The 21,449-nt window shown below is 45.3% G+C and overlaps 1 protein-coding gene across 5 annotated transcripts in view; it reads right to left on the bottom strand.

Moving 5' to 3' along the window:
- Window positions 1-3,133: 3,133 nt before the first annotated feature.
- The window catches only part of GNB1L (G protein subunit beta 1 like), an 82,621-nt gene continuing 64,305 nt past the window's right edge, over window positions 3,134-21,449 (bottom strand). For 4 of the 5 annotated variants that reach the window (XM_081175094.1, XM_081175097.1, XM_081175095.1 and 1 more), the window contains 2 exons: window positions 17,746-17,961; window positions 3,134-3,575 (listed from right to left, as the gene is read on the bottom strand). In XM_081175094.1, the coding sequence (XP_081031220.1) occupies window positions 3,309-3,575; window positions 17,746-17,961 (483 nt within the window). In that variant the 3' untranslated portion in view covers window positions 3,134-3,308. The remainder of the gene's footprint in view (window positions 3,576-17,745; window positions 17,962-21,449) is intronic. The other variant, XM_081175098.1, reaches the window with a different exon arrangement.

Raw genomic sequence — 21,449 nt, 5'->3', positions numbered from 1 at the left:
GGTCAACATGGTGGCAACAGCTTTGCCATGACCCACCTGGGATGGCTTTGAGATTCTGACCCACTGGATGAAGAGCTTTTTGCCACACCCCACCTCCTCCTAATAATAATAATAATAATAATAATAATAATAATAATAATAATAATAATAATAATAATAATAATGCCACTCTTGAAACATGAGCACAATAATGAGGGACTTTATGTTTAGAAACTTGAGGGAAGAGGATCACATCTCTGGCGAGTATGAAATGAGCCCTATCTCTGCTGTGACGTTCTGGGTTGTTGTTTTTTAGTTGAAACAAGACTCTCCCATCACGGCTACATTGAAATCCTGGATACCTGAATTGTTTTCTAGGGGTAAACTATCACTTCTCCTCTGCAGATAGCTCAGCAGAAAAGGCCTAAAAACGAATCAAAACGTTCCTTCTCTAAAGGATAGACAGAGGGTGTCTAGGAATAAACGTATCTTTGGGCTGTAAGATTTGACCAGGTAAAACAGAAGATCATCCAACAGCTTTAGCTGGCAGGGTCAGTTTTAATGGGAGGTTTTGAGAATTAAGGGGACACTTTTTGTCATTATTATTATTTTGAGATTAGGTGTTGCGATAAGGAGTGACATACAATTCGAATAAGGCTGGAGAGGTTTGGCCCTCTGGCTGCTGTTAGATTCCAGTGCTTATCAGCCCCAGACAGCATGGCTAAGTGCTAGGGATGATGGGAGTTGTAGTCTAAGAAATATGGCCACAGGGTGCCCCCAAAAGATGGCCCTTTCCTTCTACCAACGCATGGCAGGGCTTTGCTTCTGAAGCTGCCGTCTCAAAAGTGTGTCCAGTCTCTCAAGAAAGGTGCTGACACTGAGGGTGTGTGGAAGCACACCAATTTAACAAAAGCTGAATCCACCAACTGGGTTAAGAGGCAAATCATTAAGCAACGGCAGAAGTTGAAACTGGGGGGGGGGGCAGTTGGCTGCTCCAGGTCAGACAGGCAGGAGGATCTTTTCTTCTTGCTTCTGTGATCGCGGAATGGGAATTATGCGCCCCAAACTTGCCTGATTCTCCACACTGAAAAAGTATGCCAAAGTCTCCAAGGAGAAAGGCATTAATTGGATTGGCAAGTTAAATCCTCCTGCTAGAGCTGGTCTACAGGGGGAAGGATTTAACAGCGGCTCTGAAACGGTTCTTAAACACAGCTTTGCAAGCAGAGACTGTGGCCTGGGCAAAAACCTCTCTCTCTCTCTCTCTCTCTCTCTTCTCTTGATTAATTGCAAAGCTCAGGGTGACAGGAGACCATGCAATCCACAAATGCCAGAGGCTGTCCCTTGCCACATTCTTGGCCGATTTAAAAGTTTGAAAACCTGACAGGAGTGTGAACATATTAAAGGCGGCCCTAATAAGACTGTAAAGGGAGAGGCAAAAGGGGGGGGGAAGAGAGGGGGATCATAAGTGTCGCGGGGAGTAAATGTTGCAAAAGGACATTCTGCATAGAGAGAGAGAATCATAGAGTTGTAGAGCTGGGACTCAAGGGTCATCTAGTCCAACCCCATGCAAGGCAGAAATCAGGCCTAGAGAATCCCTGACACATGGCCACAGATGCCGAAACACCTCCCACCGCCATCTGAGGGAGTCCGTTTCACCTTTGAACAGCTCTTACCATCACAAAGTTCTTCCTAATGCTTCACTGGAATCTCCTTTCTTGTAATTTGAATCCATTGGGTTGGGTCTTGCCCCACATGTTTCTATTATACAGTGGTGCCTCGCAAGACGGAATTAATTCGTTCCGCGAGTTTTGTCGTCTTGCGATTTTTTTCGTCTTGCGAAGCACGGTGTCAGGAAAGTTTTGGAAAAGCTTCAAAAATCACCAAAGTCTTTAAAAACCTCAAAAAAGGCTACCACACCGCGTTCTATGAGTTGCTCCTCGAAGTCAAGTCGCAACTGTATTAACGGTGTTAAGAAAAAGGAAACAAACTTGCAAGACGTTTCCGTCTTGCGAAGCAAGCCCATAGGGAAAATCGTTTTGCGAAGAAGCTCAAAAAACAAAAAACCCTTTCGTCTAGCGAGTTTTTTGTCTTGCGAGGCATTCATCTTGCGAGGTACCACTGTATCTCGGGTTAAGTACTTAATTCGTTCCGGAGGTTCGTTCTTAACCTGAAACTGTTCTTAATCTGAAGCGCAACTTTAGCTAATGGGGCCTCCTGCTGCCACCAGAGCACGATTTCTGTTCTCATCCTGAAGCAAAGTTCTTAATCCGAGGTACTATTTCTGGGTTAGCGGAGTCTGTAACCTGAAGCGTATGTAACCTGAAGCATATGTAACCCGAGGTACCACTGTATAATACATCCATATCTAATCTATCTATCTATCTATCTATCCAGCACCAGATTTACAGCCCCACTCTCTTTGGGGCCCCCCAAAAATTTAAAGGGGAAAAAACTGGATGTACAGTTCCAAAATATAAGATAAAAAACCCAAATAAAATAAAACCTACATACAGCAACAGTGTTTTGTGTTGTGTAAGCTCCTATTTGTTATGTGCAAATGGCTCTAGATTCCCATTAGGTCCATAAATTACCATATAGCGTATATTCAACACAAAAAACAGCAGCAATTTCTTGTTGACAATGGACAGCTGGACATATAAAGGGACCCATTACCTTCAGTAGCTTAGGGCCTCATCAAACCTAAATCCAGTCCTCTATCTATCTACCTCCCACCTTCCAAGACATTGCCTGCAGTCCCTCACTCCTTCAAACTGCTATATATTGGTGCAGGTGGGCAGAACAATCACAAACTATGGCAAGAACCTCCCTTTCCTGGTTCACAGCACATGCTTATTCAGAGAGAAGTCCCCATTTTGTTCAATGGGGCTTACTCACAGGAATGTAGGCCAGCCGGCATGGAAACTGGTAACGTTGGGTCCCTGCTGAGGCCCCAGGATTTTCTTATTTCCTGATGAATAGCCTTTGGACTATCATGTAACTTAAACAGAAAACTATCTTTAGAAAGATTTTTTCCTCCAAAAGCATTTTATTTTAGAAATCCAATTTAAATCAAAAAAATAGATTCAAATCAAAAAAATCTGATTTAAATAAATACAAATACAAATCCATTTTTTTTTATTTAAAAAACCATTGATTTTTATCCACCCTGAAAGCAACCCTGTTGCCTCCTTCTGCTAAGTGGGATTGTGTGTCCTTAAGTCCTGCTGAGATGGTACCATCTATTCTCCCTCTCGCCTTGCCCTGCCTTGCCCTTTAACTCTAAATTGCAAACTTCTGCCCTGTCTTCCTTCTTCAGCTCCAACCCTGTTTCATGTTTGATTATATATCGACCAGACGCTGATGCGGTGATCTTTGGAGCCAGCCGCCATCAGTCTCTCCTGGGGCTGGCTGTGGTCCGAAAAGGCTACGCAGTGGACTGCTGCCGTGTGGTAGTCCAGGACGGCCAACGGCTTCAACTTCTTCCAGCCGAAGAGGCGAATGCGGTGATCCCAGCCAGCAGTCGCCAGGATTTTCTTGTCTTGGCGGAGGGTCACCTCGGCGATCCCGGGATTGGTGAGTTCATACGTTTGTCGGAGCTGAGAAAAGAAGGGGGAAATAATCATCATCATCATCATCATCATCATCATCATCATCATCATCATCATCTATACCCTCCCCAGCCAAGACCAGGCTCAGGGCGGCTAACGCCAAATATAAAAACAATTGATTGAAATACAGCTTAAAAAACAAGATTAAAATACAACATTAAAACATTAAAATGCAACCTCATTTCAGTGGAAACTCAATCAAAAACTTTTGGGGGGATAAAAACGTCAAGTCTTCACCAAGGCTAACCACCCAGTCTGGTCCTACATGGGCCAGAAAAAAGCCAGGGAAGTCCCCAAATAGGAGTTCCAACACAGAAGGAGAAAGGAAAAAAGAAAGAGGGGGAGAGGGAATCAAACTGATTCCAAGCCAAAGCCGAGGACCCTGGAGAATGATTTGTTACTGCACTCAAAGTACCATAGAACTGTAGGGTTGAAAGGGACCCTAAGGCAGCGGCATAGCGTGGGTTGTCAGCACCCGGGGCAAGGCAAGTAATTTGCGCCCCCTAACCCGGGGCAAGGCAAGTAATTTGCGCCCCCTAACCCCTAACCTGCCGCCGCTACCAGCTTCTTCTTGCTGCTGCCTGGTCTGGTCTGGTTCTCTCCCGCGCTCAGCGCTGTGCTGGGCGGCCGCTGCACTGTCCCTCCCCCAGATAGTCCCTCGCTCTCTCTCCGCACGCCTGGCACCCACCCCCTCCACAGTGGGCGGCGACCCAGCGGCTCGGCTCGGATTCGCACAGCCAGCACTGCAGTGAGAGAGAGTGAGTGAGCCAGGTAGGGGCAGAGAGCTGCGAGTGCGAGCGCCCCCCCAGATGTTGCGCCCGGTGCGGCCGGCCCCCCTGCACCCCCCACGCTACGCCACTGCCCTAAGGGTCTTCTACAACTTCCTACTATGCAGGAATCAGAGATGAAGAATCCCTGAGAAATGGCTACCCAGCCTATTTAAAAGCCTCCAAGGAAGGAGAGTCTACCACCTTCCAAGATGGTCCATTCCACTGTCAAACAGCTCTTACTGCCAGGAAATTCTTCCTACTTCCTCGTAACTCGAAGCCATTGGTTCAGGTCCTACCCTCTGGCGCAGCAGAAAACAAGCTTGCTCCCTCTTCCAAGCGACAGCCCTTGAGATATTTGAAGATCGTATCACCTTGCCAACAAAGGTCTGTATAGTTAAAGCTATGGTTTTCCTAGTAGTGATGTATCGAAGTGAGAGCTGGACCATAAAGAAGGCTGATCGCCGAAGAATTGTTGCTTTTGAATTATGGTGCTGGAGGAGACTCTTGAGAGTCCCATGGACTGCAAGAAGATCAAACCTCTCCATTCTTAAGGAAATCAGCCCTGAGTGCTCACTGGAAAGACAGAACCTGAAGCTGAGGCTCCAATACTTCAGGACAAGATGGTTGGATAGTGTTCTCAAAGCTACCAGCATGAGTTTGACCAAACTGCGGGAGGCAGTGGAAGACAGGAGTGCCTGGCATGCTCTGGTCCATGGCGTCACGAAGAGTCGGACACAACTAAACAACAACAAATTGTATCTCCTCCCAGTCTCCTCTTTACCAAGCGAAACATACCCAGCTCCCTCGACTGTTCCTCATATGGCTCGGTTTCCCAGACCCTTGATCGTCTGGGCAGCCCTTCTCTGCAACAAATATAGAAGCAGCCCTGTAAAATCTGACACCCTTTGGCTCCAGCGAAGGAGACCAGGTGTGAGAAAGCTGCACAAGAGGTCCGTCTCCCACCACCATTCTCGTAAGAATATAAGAAGAGCCTCCTGGATCAGGCCAATGGTCCATCTAGTTGGTAGTCATCTGCCTCTTGCGGGTAGTTTAACTATATGCTTCTTGGCTTCAATACTTTCATTTATCTGTCCTGAACTGTCCAGCGTTCAGCTTCCTTGGACACCTACCAGTTCTAGTGTTATGAGAGAAGAACTTTTTCCCCATCCACTTTCTGCATGCTTCTATACCGTCGCCTTTCTCCTCCCAGTCTGCCCAAGCTTTTACTCCTTTCACAGAGCACCCCTTTCCTGATGTGGAGTAAAGAGGGTCTTCATATCATGGGAAGATAATGAATTTGAGCTAGGCAAGGGGTAGGAGAGAAGAGTTGCTTTGAAACTGGTTGGAGAAGGTTTTAAAATTGGATTGTTAAGTATATAAGGTTTTATGGACATGCATAAACAAGTACCGTATTTTTTGCTCTGTAAGACTCACTTTTTCCCTCCTAAAAAGTAAGGGGAAATGTGTGTGCGTCTTATGGAGCGAATGCAGGCTGCACAGCTATCCCAGAAGCCAGAATAGCAAGAGGGATTGCTGTTTTCGCTGCGCAGTGATCCCTCTTGCTGTTCTGGCTTCTGAGATTCAGAATATTTTTTTTTCTTGTTTTCCTCCTCCAAAAACTAGGTACGTCTTGTGGTCTGGTGCGTCTTACAGAGAGAAAAATACAGTATATTATAATGGAACCAAGAGGGGGAGTGGAGGGAAGTCAACCAAAAAATTATAGCTTAATTTGGTTATGGAATTTTTCTTTTCTGTTTTGTTTATTTTGTTGTTCTTGGAAAATCAATAAATTGTTATCAAAGGAAAAGAAAAGGAAGAAATTGGTTGTTTTCATGTGCAAAGCTGAAATAAAAACAAATGGGGTCTGAAACAGGCACCACGGGCAATTTCCAATTCTCTGTATGTACCAGGTGTAGAAGACCTTTGGTACCTCCAGATGTTGCTGAACTACAACTCCCATCAGCCCCAGCAAGCATGGCCAATGACCAAGGAGAGCCAAAGGTTCGCCACACCTGTATGGCTAACATTGGATTTATCCTGTTAGGTGTATTTTTGTTGTTGTTGTTTAGTCGTTTAGTCGTGCCCGACTCTTCGTGACCCTATGGATCAGAGCACGCCAGGCATTCCTGTCTTCCACTGCCTCCTGCAGTTTGGTCAAACTCATGTTGGTAGCTTCGAGAACACTATCCAACCATCTTGTCCTCTGTCTTCCCCTTCTCCTTGTGCCCTCACTGTTTCCCAACATCAGGGTCTTTTCCAGGGAGTCTTCTCTTCTCATGAGGTGGCCAAAGTCTTGGAGCCTCAGCTTCAGGATCTGTCCTTCCAGTGAGCGCTCAGGGCTGATTTCCTTCAGAATGGAGAGGTTGGATCTTCTTGCAGTCCATGGGACTCTCAAGAGTCTCCTCCAGCACCATAATTCAAAAGCATCAATTCTTTGGTGATCAGCCTTCTTAATGGTCCAGCTCTCATTTCCATACATCACTACTGGGAAAACCATAGCTTTAACTATACGGACCTTTGTCGGCAAGGTGATATCGCTACTTTTTAAGATGCTGTCTAGGTTTGTCATTGCTTTTCTCCCAAGGTGTATTTTTAGCATAGTTGAAAAGGCTAAGGAGTAAACCCTCCACAAATCCGTAATGGAGTCCCTAAGACGGTTGGATGGCGCCTTGTACGCCTCCTTCCGGCAACTCCTGCAGCCCAGCTGGTGCCAAACGTATTGCTCTGCTTTCCTTTGGGCCACATCAGCGAGGCTGAGAGTGGGCTCTTGTTGTCTGGGCAGCCCAGGACCTCCACACCCACTGGCTAGGTTTGCGTCCCAGGGAAGTCACTTCAGTGCCGCTAACGCAGACCTGTTGATGGCATTTTACCATTGTACTGTTGAGAGTGTATTAATTTATGGTCTCTGTGTGTGGTTTGGGAGCTGCATGGTCAGGGGAAAAACAACGCTGTCCAAGGTTGTAAAGACTGCGGAGAGAATAATTGGGTGCACCTCTTCCCACCTTGGAGCAAATCTATGCTTCCAGGTGCCATAAGAAAGCTGCAGAGATCGTGCAGGATAGTGCGCACCTCGGAAATGATCTCTTTCAGCTTCTGCCTTCTGGAAGAAGGTACAGGGTTATAAAGACTAGGACTAGCTGCCTGAGAAACCGTTTCTATCCAAATGTGATTTTGGTTTTAAACGCAATGTAAGGTAGTCTCTGGGGACGTGGGTGGCGCTGTGGGTTAAACCACCGAGCCTAGGACTTGCTGATCAGAAAGTTGGCAGTTTGAATCCCTGCGACGGGGTGAGCTCCCGTTCCTCGGTCCCTGCTCCTGCCAACCTAGCAGTTTGAAAGAATGTCAAAGTGCAAGTAGATAAATAGGTACCGCTCTGACGGGAAGGTAAACGGTGTTTCCGTGCACTGCTCTGGTTCGCCAGAAGCAGCTTAGTCCTGCTGGCCACATGACCCAGAAGCTGTACGCCGGCTCCCTCGGCCAATAAAGCGAGATGAGCGCCGCAACCCTAGAGTCGGCAACGACTGGACCTAATGGTCAGGGGTCCCTTTACCTTTAAGGTAGTCTCTATGTGAGTATATTGTATTCAATTATGGGGTATCAGAGTTTTTAGGGGCTAACCAGGCTGGGATAGTTGGGATAGCAGGCTTGTTGGTTTTTGAATGTCTGATGTAGATTTTTCAATTTTGTTGTTCTGTATGGGACAGACAGATACCAAGAAAAAGCTGAAAAGGAGCAGGGCGATAGTGTTGCTGCCACAGTCCAGAAGTGAGTCCTGACCAGCCAGTTGAAGACCACTGACCTATTGGACCCCCCTAGAGAAGGAAGAGAGAAACACCCTTTTCGCTTCAATTTCTGCACAGATGGGAAAGTAATTCGAACTCCGCAAACCACGGCAGTCACGTCCAGCCTGACAGGTTGAAGCGTTACAAAAATGATGGGAGATGATTTGGCCTACAAGGGGATGAGATGGAAGGCTTAACATGTGCGGCGATTATTTGAAAAAAGAAAGTCATAGCTGGTCAGCTCTACCTGCTCCTCGGATGACCTGATTCTTGAGCATTTGTCCCGATTTACTGGTGCAAAGCTTATGCAGAGGTTGGACCAGGCATAAGGGTGGACCAAACATTTGGATTTGTTTGTAGGGTGTTTATGTGACAATGTGCAGTCATCTTGATTTGCTTGCAGGATGCCTTCTATGTCTTCCTGTTAGTCATTTGATCCTGCCATACTTTTCAGTGCGTTTCCTCATCAGTCTCCTAACCACAAAGCCCCCCCCCCCATTTTGCAAAGTGAGTTTGTAGGGATTTAATCTGCTTCAGTTGCACAAACCTATTTTTTTTTGAAAGGCACTTGAATTCCTTGTGCAAAACTGTTAAGAGCCTTGAGGTGTTTGTTTGTTTATAGTAGCTACTTGCCCCGAACCTTTTCACGGCACTTTAACAAATAAAAAGAACAGGATGATTTTGGCCAATGACTGGCTACTCCGAAATATCACCATGAACTGGAATTCTATTTAAGATCCTATGTTGTTGTTTAGTCGTATCTGACTCTTCGTGACCCCCTGGACCAGAGCACACCAGGCACTCCTGTCTTCCACTGCCTCCCGCAATTTGGTCAAACTCATGCTGGTAGCTTCGAGAACACCATCCAAACATCTTGTCCTCTGTTGTCCCCTTCTCCTTGTGCCCTCCATCTTTCCCAACATCAGGGTCTTTTCCAGGGAGTCTTCTCTTCTCATGAGGTGGCCAAAGTATTGGAGCCTCAGCTTCAAAACCTGTCCTTCCAGTGAGCACTCAGGGCTGATTTCCTTAAGAATGGATAGGTTTGATCTTCTTGCAGTCCATGGGACTCTCAAGAGTCTCCTCCAGCACCATAATTCAAAAGCATCAATTCTAGGCAATCAGCCTTCTTTACGGTCCAGCCCTCACTTCCATACATCACTATTGGGAAAACCATAGCTTTTACTATACAGACCTTTGTTGGCAAGGTGATGTCTCTACTTTTTAAGATCCTATACAGGTACTTTATTACCAAGCAGATATGTTAAATCAGAATTAAGTCCCACTACATTCAAAGAAGGTACGGCTAGCTGGCTGGAACCTTGAAGAGGAACCTGCTGCAAGGTTTTGTTACAGGTTCTAAATACTTATAGGGATGTGTGTGGCGCTGTGGGTTAAACCACAGAGCCTAGGGCTTGCTGATCAGGAGGTCGGCAGTTCGAATCCCCGTGACAGGGTGAGCTCCCGTTGCTCGGTCCCTGCACCTGCCAACCTAGCAGTTCGAAAGCACGAAGTGCAAGTAGATAAATAGGTACTGCTCCGGTGGGAAGATATATGGTCGTTTCCATGCGCTGCTCTGGTTCGCCAGAAGCGGCTTAGTCATGCTGGCCACATGACCTGGAAGCTGTACGCCGGCTCCCTCGGCCAATAAAGTGAGATGAGCGCCGCAACCCCAGAGTCGTCCGCGACTGGACCTAATGGTCAGGGGTCCCTTTACCTTTACCACACACTTATTTTTTGATAGCAGCTACAACATCCACTCCATTTTCTTGGGGTGGGAGACAGGATATGTCTCTCCTCCTCCGTCAGAAAATTTGGGATAATTTCATTCAGTCAAAGTTAATGAATTATAATCTGAGGAAGACATAAGGTAAGTTCATAGGTCCACGTGGTGCTATTGTTAATGCATTTTTGATGCCAGGCAAAAACCTCTCTCTTTCCCCAGGCATTGGACGGATTATGATAATACATTTTTCTGCTAAGGTGTTTTTTTTTTGTTGCTGATGTTTTACTAGGGCTGTTTGGTATAGATTTTTGTATAGTTTTTATTGCAATGCACTGTTCCCTCAATTTTATGTTATGCCTTAAAGTTTTTTAAAATGCTGTAAGTTGCTTAGAGACTCTTTACATAGCAAGAGACTAATGAATTGAATATGAAAAAGTTAGATATTTAAAGCATTATTTAAATGCCCTATTATTAGGGGTGTTGGTTTTTACTTACCTGGCATTTAATTTAATGTCTATTATTTATCTGGTGGATAAGGCAATTCTGATCTTTCATAGGTCTGGTTATGTAAATAGAGTTTTAGTACTTTTTAAAAGAGGTCTAAATAAGTTTATATACATACAGTGTATGTATAGTGTCAATGCATAACAATATAAAGTCTAAAATAACCAGACATACATGCAGTAAAAAAGCGAATAAATAACAGAAACAGATGTACTGTTTTATAATGCTAAATTTCAGGGTATTAGGTCATATGCACTACCTTCCGTGCCCCTAGTTTATTATGAGCTATGATGTTTGGCTAAGGATAGATAGACCTTTCAGTTTCTCGATTTTTCCACTCTTAAATTCAGCTCTCCACATTTCCACATCAGTTTGCAATTTTTCTACAAGTAACAATGCCATCGTGAAAACTTGTCGGCGTATCAGAGCGAATCTGTCCTAGCAGACACATGTTTGCAAAGCGATCTTCTCTAATACAATGCGCTTTCATGCACGTTTTAACCAAGCATATGCAAAGTTTCCTACACGTAACTTGGCTGGAGATCTGCTTTGCACAATTTGGAGAAGTGCAAATTTCAAAGGAGGGCTGAGTTTTGGGATTGCGCATTATTTCGGAAGCTGCAGATCGGAGGCGAGGTTCGCTTTCAAATGTGAAATGAATCGGTTTTCTTCTCCAGGTCTATGCCTGGCCTTTTGAGGAAGCCTCTGAGATTCCTCCCCGCAAGGAAAGAACAGCCTCAAACCCATTATCCCTTCGTTACACTAACTCGGCCTAACCACTTTCCTTTGCGGCCTCCCCACCGCGGTGCCCGGCACAGACTCTGGACAGCCTCCTGGAGACAAGTGAGCCTCGTTTCACCAACTCTTCACCGGCACACTGGACTGGTGCCATCCCAAACGGGGCCGCTCTTGCGTCACGCCTTTGGACAGCCGGTTACCGAGCGAGGAGTCGCCAAAATGCATCGAGAGTAAAAATAACGTGCCACTGAGTGGCTTTCCAAACACCACCATTACCTCAGGGATGTGGAATGTCGAGGGGAAAAAAGCATCTGGTTCGTATTATTAATCCAATAGGAGAGAGAGAGAGAGAGAGAGAGAGAGGAGGGGAGGGGATAGGTGGAAATAACCTGATGTGAGGCTCTTAATGCTTTCGTTGGAGAGACAGCAAGTAAAGATGGGGGAATTGAATCAATGAATCGCAGAATTGTAGAGGTGGAAGGGACAGCGATGGTCATCCAGCCCAACCCCCTGCCATGGCAGGAGTATTTTGCCCAACGTGGGGCTCGAACCCACAACCCTAAGATTAAGAGTCACGTGCTCTACTGACTGAGCTGTCCCTCAGTCTAAGTGGGGAATCTTTCAGAACCAGCCTTGGGAAAAATGCCCAGAGTTCGCTTCAAGTAACAATAACTAGTTCTAATACTGATGACAAGAAGCCCATTCTATAGTTGCTGATGCCGTGTGACTAGTGGGGCCTGCAATAAGAAGTTAGATGCACCTGCCTTATGCTGTGTATATAATAATAAAAAATAATAAATTTTATTTATATCCCGCCCTCCCCAGCCGAAGCCGGGCTCAGGGCGGCTAACAACAATCAAATAATCAAACAGTAAAATAATTACACAATCTAAAAATATTTCATTATAAAAATTAATTAAATCAAATTGATGGCAACCAATTAAGCAAAATTCTGTGCAGGTTGCCAGAGGAGGGAGTCAGGCTGCGCCCTGACCAAAGGCCTGGCGGAACAACTCTGTCTTGCAGACCCTGCGGAAAGATGTCAGGTCCCGCAGGGCCCTAGTCTCTATGTGTTATTATTGCAATTTCTGTGGTCTGGTCTTTGACCATAATAAATCTTGATTGCTGCGTCAGACCATTGGCTCAGCACTGTCTACGCCGACTGGGTCTTCAGCTGTTATTGGATTACAACTCCCATCAACCCTAGCTAGCAGGACCAGTGGTCGGGGTGATGGGAGTTGTAGTCCAACAACAGCTGGAGGCCCAGCCTTGAGAAACAATGGACTGCCCCATCACAGAATGGCTGTGTATGTGTACATGCATGGGAGGAGAACCGCATATCCAAATGTTAACTCTGCCTCGAAAAAGCTTCGCATGTGGGAAGCGAGCACATTATTATTATTAATATTATTATGAGAATTTATATACCACCCTATACCCAGAGATCCAGGGTGGTTCACAGAATAAAATCAAAATATAAAACCACAAAATATATAATAAAAATAAAAACAACCCAATAGGCCAACCCAATAATTTAATCTCACTGTAAACAAGTGGTACAGTGACACTAAAGTATTTCTCTTTCTCTTTCTTTTCTTTTCTTTTCAATTCTATTCTATTCCAATAACACCCTCCCCCCAAAAACCCACATTTTAAATGGGCAAAGGATCAGGCTTTCTGTATGCTATCTTTCCACTTGCAGGGAGGCATCACATGGAAGGCACAATTCCCCCCCCCCCACTGCATTTTTTTAAGGGTTAAATGAGGTCTGAGGCCGCTGAACACCAGTGGAAATTGATCCCTTAATGTGCAGGATTAGAACTTAATTTGGATTAAAACCAACAACGGAGATAACTCTGAGGACTCTGCCTACTATGCAAATGACTCATCCCAGCTTTTCACATGTTCTACTTCTAAGCATCCGGGCGCCTCGTCTTTGGCCATCCAGCAACAGGAGGCTTGAGAGAACTGCCCCTAATTAAGTACGACTTAACCTCTTGGCATTGACCGGCTCTTTTGTCCATGTACAGATTACTCTGTGGCCATTACCATTTGCTGTCATTAGGCGACCTTGGCTACTCGGGGAGATGTCTTTAATGAAGGCAGCTGCTTCGTTGGAGTGGAACACTGCACACCCTGCCCTTCTGTAATAATAAACTCCCTTTCCCATTATAGACTGGAATGTCCAAAGAACAGAGACTTAATTTCAGAACGCTACGATCAAAATCCTATTAGACCTTCATAGCAAATCTTCAATCATCCACTTGCTAGCGGCTGCACTATCAGTCATAGCACAAGGGCGGAAGGATCCTCAAGGCTCTGCTTACTGCAACTTCCGACAAAACCATCAAATTTGCAGATGGCACCAAACTGGGAGGGTCAGCCAATGCCGCAGAAGACAGAATTGGGATTCAAGATGACCTTAACAGGTTGGAGAACTGGGCCAAAACTAACAAGATGAGTTTCAATGAGGGCAAAGGTAAACTGGGAGGGTCAGCCAATGCCGCAGAAGACAGAACTGGGATTCAAGATGACCTTAAAAGGTTGGAGAACTGGGCCAAAACTAACAAGATGAGTTTCAATGAGGGCAAAGGTAAACTGGGAGGGTCACCCAATGCCGCAGAAGACAGAATTGGGATTCAAGATGACCTTAAAAGGTTGGAGAACTGGGCCAAAACTAACAAGATGAGTCTCAATGGGGACAAAGGTAAACTGGGAGGGTCAGCCAATGCCGCAGAAGACAGAATTGGGATTCAAGATGACCTTAACAGGTTGGAGAACTGGGCCAAAACTAACAAGATGAGTTTCAATGGGGACAAAGGTAAACTGGGAGGGTCAGCCAATGCCGCAGAAGACAGAACTGGGATTCAAGATGACCTTAACAGGTTGGAGAACTGGGCCAAAACTAACAAGATGAGTTTCAATGGGGGCAAAGGTAAACTGGGAGGGTCAGCCAATGCCGCAGAAGACAGAACTGGGATTCAAGATGACCTTAACAGGTTGGAGAACTGGGCCAAAACTAACAAGATGAGTTTCAATGGGGACAAAGGTAAACTGGGAGGGTCAGCCAATGCCGCAGAAGACAGAACTGGGATTCAAGATGACCTTAACAGGTTGGAGAACTGGGCCAAAACTAACAAGATGAGATTCAATGGGGGCAAAGGTAAACTGGGAGGGTCAGCCAATGCCGCAGAAGACAGAATTGGGATTCAAGATGACCTTAACAGGTTGGAGAACTGGGCCAAAACTAACAAGATGAGTTTCAATGGGGACAAAGGTAAGGTTCTGCACTTAGACAGGAAGAACCAGCTGAACAAATGTAAGATGGGGGAAACACCTGGATTGCCAGCAATGCATGTGAGAAGGATCTAGGGGTCTTAGTAGACCACAAGCCTAACACAACTCAACTGGGTGATGCAGCAACAAAAAAGGCTCATGCTATTCTCGGCTGCATCGACAGAAGTACAGTGGTACCTCGGGTTACATACGCTTCAGGTTACATACGCTTCAGGTTACAGACTCTGCTAACCCAGAAATCGTACCTCGGGTTAAGAACTTTGCTTCAGGATGAGAACAGAAATTGTGCTCCAGCAGCGCGGCGGCAGAGGAGGCCCCATTAACTAAAGTGGTGCTTCAGGTTAAGAACACTTTCAGATTAAGAACGGACACGACTAAACAACAACAGCATGGTAAACAGAAGACTAAAAGGAGATATGATAGCCATCTTCAAATATCTAAAGGGACAACAAGGTGGGTTAGGATGAATGCTCAATTGCTGTCAGTAAGTTTACGATGCAATGTTATATCACAGTTGTGGACCTTTTTCTTTCTTTCTTTGTTAAGCTGATTGCAGGTATATTGTCCAAAGTGGAACATTAATGTTCCATCGATGGGAGACCAATGGCCTCTTGATACCTGTGGCAGATTTCTGGGATGTGGGACACAGGGACAGAGAGAAGCAGAGAACGAGAGAGCTTGGGGAAGATATTCAATGCCCATTCCATCCTATAAAGTGCAGAAGGAAATTCTACCTTGAAAAACAAACACATTACTCATGTGCATAAATGTAGCATTGCGCATATGTTCTGTATTTTATTTATAACTCTTTTTAGTTGCCATTCTAGCCAGAGGCAACTCTCAAGCAATAAAAACCCAAGAAAAGTAATAATGAATACTTAAAAAAAATGCAATAAACCTTACACTTTAAAGAATAGAAAGCTATAAATGAGCAACACATCAGCACCTTGAGCAACATCTTGCTCACCCCAAGTAAATGCTCCCCGGCCCAAATTAGCCTCAGCTGGTGGCAGAAAGCATATAAGGTCCTGTCTGGACTGCACCTTGGAAGTATTGTTGTTGTTTAGTCGTGTCTGACTCTTCATGACTCCATGGACCAGAGCACACCAGGCACTCCTGTCTTCCACTGCCTCCCACAGTTTGGTCAAACTCATGCTGGTAGCTTCGAGAACACTGTCCAACCATCTCATCCTCTGTCTTCCCCTTCTCCTTGTGCCCTCCATCTTTCCCAACATCAGGGTCTTTTCCAGGGAGTCTTTTCTTCTTATGAGGTGGCCAAAGTATTGGAGCCTCAGCTTCAGGATCTGTCCTTCCAGTGAGCACTCAGGACTGATTTCCTTCAGAATGGATAGGTTTGATCTTCTTGCAGTCCATGGGACTCTCAAGAGTCTCCTCCAGCACCGTAATTCAAAAGCATCAATTCTTCGGCAATCAGCCTTCTTTATGCTCCAGCTCTCACTTCCATACATCACTACTGGGAAAACCATAGCTTTAACTCTACGGACCTTTGTCGGCAAGGTGACGTCTCTACTTTTTAAGATGCTGTCTAGGTTTGTCATTGCTTTTCTCCCAAGAAGCAGGCGTCTTTTAATTTCATGGCTGCTGTCACCATCTGCAGTGATCATGGAGCCCAAGAAAGTAAAATCTCATACCACTCTAAAAAGTCATGGCTTCTCCCAAAGAACCCTGGGAAGAGGAGTCTGTTAAGGGTGCCAAGATTTGTTAGAAGGTCTCTCTTCCCTGATTCCCAGGGCTACAATACCCAGAATTCCCTGTGAGGTTGTGAAATCAGGCTGAGAAGACCGACCAAGGGTGAGGAAATTCAGTTCTGTGGGCAGAATGTGGCCTTCAGAACCCCTTTCAGGCCACACCCACTTTCCTATGGCTGCTCCCCTCACTACCCACCTGCTCCACATCTAGAGCGTTTTATGCCTGCAACGTGTTGTAGTGGTTGGGAGTTACTCGTGCGTAATCCTGCTCCGTTTGAGCATCGGATTGCCTGGTTAAACCCTCCGGACTACGCAGCCCATATTTGCGTGGCTGCCCTTAGTCACTCGTAGAATCTGTCTGTGGGCGTTTCTTAAAGCGTTGCCAACATAAGAGTTGTTTGACGCCCAATCGTTTCCGCCTCTCACTGCGCAGGGTGGGCGTGGGCAGCGGGGTGCTTGGGCTCTCCTCGCTAACTTCCAATGAAGAGTCCTGGAGCCCCTGTACCTCCCTGTCCCGTTGCTCTCCTGGATCCCTGGTGTTACACTCATTCTCTTCCCCTTCTTCCCGGCTGAGTCTCCCTCTAGCGCTTGGACCTTCCCCTGCAGAATCAGAGACCCTCTCCTTCTCCCGTGCCTCTGATGGCAGTTCCCTGACACGTGTCCTCTGACAATGCCTCTTCCTTGGTCTAGGCCAGCATTTCCCAAACTTGGGTCTCCAGCTGTTTTGGGACTACAACTCCCACCATCCCTAGCTAACAGGGCCAGTGGTCAAGGATTATGGGAATGAATTGCAGTCCAAAAACAGCTGGAGACACAAGTTTGGGAAATGCTGGTCTAGGTGGTGGATAGAGAAGGGGACGTGTGTGCAATGGAGCCATCTTACTTCACCAGAGTAAATATTATTATTATTATTAATTTATTATTATTTCTACCCTGCCACTCTGGGCAGCTTCCAACAGAAGGTTAAAAATACATTAAAACGCCAGTCATTAAAAACTTCCCTAAAGAGGACTGCCTTCAGATGTCTTCTAAATGTCATATAGTTGTTTATTGATTTGACATCTGATGAGAAGGCGTTCCACAGGGCGGGTGCCACTACCGAGAAGGCCCTCTGCCTGGTTCCCTGCAACTGCGCTTCTCACAGTGAGGGAACTGCCAGAAGGCCCTTGGACCTCAGTGTCTGGGTTGAACGACGGGGGTGGTGACACTCCTTCAGGTATACAGGACTGAGGCCGTTTAGGGCTTTAAAGGTCAGCAGCAACACTTTGAATTGTGCTATTACATTAATAGCTTCAACTGCTTTGCCTCTGGCTCCGCCCACCATCGACATGTGGCCCCCAAAATGATGTTCAGAAAGGAATGTGGCCCCTGGGCTAAAAAAAATTCCCACACTTGTGTTAAGACCTTAGTGGGGCCTGCATAAAAAACGAAAAGGACAGAGAAGAACCAACGACTTAACGGAAGTTGAAGAAGCGTCTCCATCTTCACCCAGCTTTCCCCCCAGATCATAACCAGCCTGTGATTAATTAGCTAGGGATTGGCAACAGCCCACGTCATGACTAAATATTTTTTCAGTCTATCAAGCCGTTAGCGAAAAAACAGAACAAATGGTGCAGATAGGGCAAAGGCACTGACCTCTAGGCTCTGCTGCTCATTGCAGCTCCAGCAGCAAAGCATCTTCTCAGACGAGGCCGAGACCCCCTTCGCCTTCTCAGAGTCAAAGTCAAGGCCCATGATTGGCTCCTGATGACATGTGAGTCGGCTCTGCATTCTCCCCATTGACAAATTCCACAGAACCACTGATCCATCCTCATAGCCGACCAGAAGGGAAGGATGCGAACTGACCTTGGGCTGATAGGAAACACAGAACAGATGAGTGAAGTGGCCTGGCGAACTCCCCACCAGTTATTAGACCCAAACCCGACGAGTACTGTATTTTTTGCTCTATACGACTCACTTTTTCCTCCTAAAAAGTAAGGGGAAATGTGTGTGTGTGTGTTATGGAGCGAATGAAGGCTGCACAGCTATCCCAGAAGCCAGAACAACAAGAAGGATCGCTGAGCAGCGAAAGCTGCTCAGCGATCCTTCTTGTTGTTCTGGCTTCTGAGATTCAGAATATTTTTTTTCTTGTTTTCCTCCTCCAAAAACTAGGTACGTCTTATGGTCTGGTGCGTCTTATAGAGCAAAAAATACGGTAAATGCAAGCAGGACAGAGAACCCCAAAAGGCACTGTTAAAACAAGCTACAATACCCTAAACCTTGAATACCCACTGAGACTAACTATCATAACTTGGCATGTGTAGGCAACTGATTTTTTTAAAGAGGGGAAGGGCAATTGGAACACAGTTATCCCTACCCTTAATTAAAATCTCATAACGCCGATTATTTCAAAAGCTTAATATGATGATTTAGTCTAATCTTGGGTTGGGCCCTAATAAAAAAAAGCCTGGTTGGAATGCAAATTGGCAGAGCCAAATTCCTCTCTCCTCTTGCCGAAGTGTGATGTCAAACATCCTCTCAACACTTCATTGTCCCAAAATGCTTCTAGCGACACCTGCGCTCCGTATGGACCCCAATTATTTCCCACTCAATTCACAGCAAGTTCTGTTGGTGGTCCATCCCTCCATCAAAAATCTCCTTATAATTTGAATTTTATTGGTCGTATATGGAAAGAATTGGATCTGACTCAGATAAAGCATTTATGACATTACTCATCGATGGCAACCGCGGCGTTAGTACAAAAACAACAGAAAAGCAGGCAAAGTAGCAGGAATGATGGGCATGGAACTCAAACGCTGGGCCTTTAATTTAAAGCTGTTAAAACTATAATGTTGGAAGAAGAATAAGGGAGAGAGAAGAAAACGGCATTAAAATGTCAAAACATATTTTCCCTTGGAATCCTAGGAAGGATTCTGTTTTAGGGTTGGGTTAATTTAAGGAACAATTAAAGAATGTGTTTTGAGCTAATCTGAGGTTCTTTAAAGGTAAAGGTACCCCTGACCGTTAAGTCCAGTAGCAGACGACTCTGGGGTTGCGGCACTCATCTCGCTCTATAGGCCGAGGAAGCTGGTGTTTGTCTGCAGACAGTTTTCCCGGGTCATGTGGCCAGCATGACTAAGCCGCTTCTGGCGAACCAGAGCAGTGCATAGAAACGCCCTTTACCTTCCCGCCAGAGCGGTACCTATTTATCTACTTGCACTTTGACATGCTTTCGAACTGCTAGGTGGGCAGGAGCTGGGATTGAGCAACGGGAACTCACCCTGTTGCGGGGATTCGAACCACTGACCTTCTTATCAGCAAGTCCTAGGCTCAGTGGTTTAGACCACAGCGCCACCTGCATTCTTTAGTTACCATGTTTTTCAATGTATAAGAAGCCCCCTATTTTTGAAGACCCCAAATTAAGAAAATGGGGGGAGATTGCCTAGAGTCGCTGAGCTTTTTTGGGGGGAGGGGGAAGAGTTGTTGAGCATTTTTAAGGGGGATTGCCAAAAATCGCTCACCTGCCTGGCCTACGCTGCCACCTATTGTCTGTTCCCTTGCCGGCAGAAACAGCCAATCGCGCGCCCACTTGCCGCAGCGACAGCCAATCAACACCAGCTCTTGCCACAACCACCAATAGCACACCCAATAGCCCAGGACAATGTCCGGCTTGCGGCAGCAACCAATTCCATGTTCCCCCTATGCACTATCAGTGTATAAGACGACCCCCAATTTTTAAGATAATTTCTTAAGGAAAAAATACCTCGTCTTATACACAGAAAAGTACAGTATGTATTCATGATGATAGCCAACCCAGCTTGCTGTCCTCTTCTTCTACCTGCAGCCCTCACCCCATGTACCTCAAAAGTTTTATCTGGAAGGTCCTGAGCAGATTTTGAGGGTGTGTTAGGGAGAAGGAGAGGAATGGGGAGTCCAATTGCCCAAGTGAAAGTCTGTTTCGCTCTTGCAACAAAACATTTAAACTATAGTGTTTGCATTGTGATGTAACCCAATTTACATACCGCCCCATACATTTCTGAAAAATCATTCTAAGGTGTTTACACAAAATAACGTGAAATATTCACACTGGTAACACCAACAGACTTTAAAAACAAGTAGACATTTCAGAACACTGTGTAATGGATGGCGGGTGTTTATATCCTTCCAACCTTGAACCTATAAGTCTCTTGGCCCCCACAAGGGCTCTTCAAGATCCACTGCCCTTTCAACCTTTGAACATATAGATTATGTAGGTAGGACAATCTCATTTGGATATCTGTTTGGACATATGAATGGTTTCATAATAATAGATATGTTTGAGGATTGACAGATTGTTCAGACTGCCAATATGAGCTGGCATCCTTTTTCCCCTGTTATATTTTAAACATATTAAAACAAGCAAGCAAGCAGATGTAATAAAATCTTCAATATATATAAAATCAACAGTTTTGTAAAAAATAAACAAACACCAGAGTTTTGAGCAGGCCTTGGAAAAAGAGCAAAGAACGTGGCTGCTTAATATTAAATTTGTTCATATTTTCATATATGAGTTTGTATAAGTGAGGAATAAAGAATATATATATGTGTGGTTTTTTAAAAGCTCAAGTAAAGTGCTGTCCATGGATACTATCTCCAATATCAAGAGAAACTATTTTCTTTTTCTCTCCCCCTCCCCCAAAAGGAAAAACAAAAAGTCTCCTGAACCCAAAGAGTTAACAGGTCTGAATCCCGCTGTAACCAATTGAGAGATATTTTGATTAATGATGTCACAGGTCAAAGGGCATGGCACCCTGGCCAGCCACCCAATTTATTTAAGTCTCTGAAATAACTCAAAGAAAGGAACGTTACTGGATTACGTGTCACACTTAAGGAAAATATTCATCATTGCACCGGCCGGTTGACGGATGGCCCCTGCAAATCGGAAGACTCACCATGTGAGCAAAAGGTTCAAAAGTCGTAATCAAAGCAAATTTAAAAAACCAATTGCCTTTTAACGCCAGCTATAGATTTTAAAGGAGAAAACACACACGCACAAAGGCACAAAGATGCCCCACTTTCAGATCTGACCTCTTGCCAGATCTTTATGTTAATTAATTAATTAATTAATTAATTAATTAATTAATTAGAGGTAGCTTTTGAAGAATTAAATGCTCAAGACAACCGTGCATAGACCCTCTCCCTCTCCCATTACTCCTTCAGACTGGTATCAAGACCCATGTTACAATACAGTGGTACCTCGGGTTACACATGCTTCAGGTTACAGACTCCGCTAACCCAGAAACAGTGCTTCAGGTTAAGAACTTTGCTTCAGGATAGAACAGAAATCGTGTTCCGGTGGCGCGGCGGCAACAGGAGGCCCC

This window comes from Podarcis bocagei, assembly GCF_964188305.1.
Source record: "Podarcis bocagei genome assembly, chromosome: 16".
Taxonomy (NCBI): Eukaryota; Metazoa; Chordata; class Lepidosauria; order Squamata; family Lacertidae; genus Podarcis; species Podarcis bocagei.
This window is presented reverse-complemented; position numbering and strand designations above follow the sequence as displayed.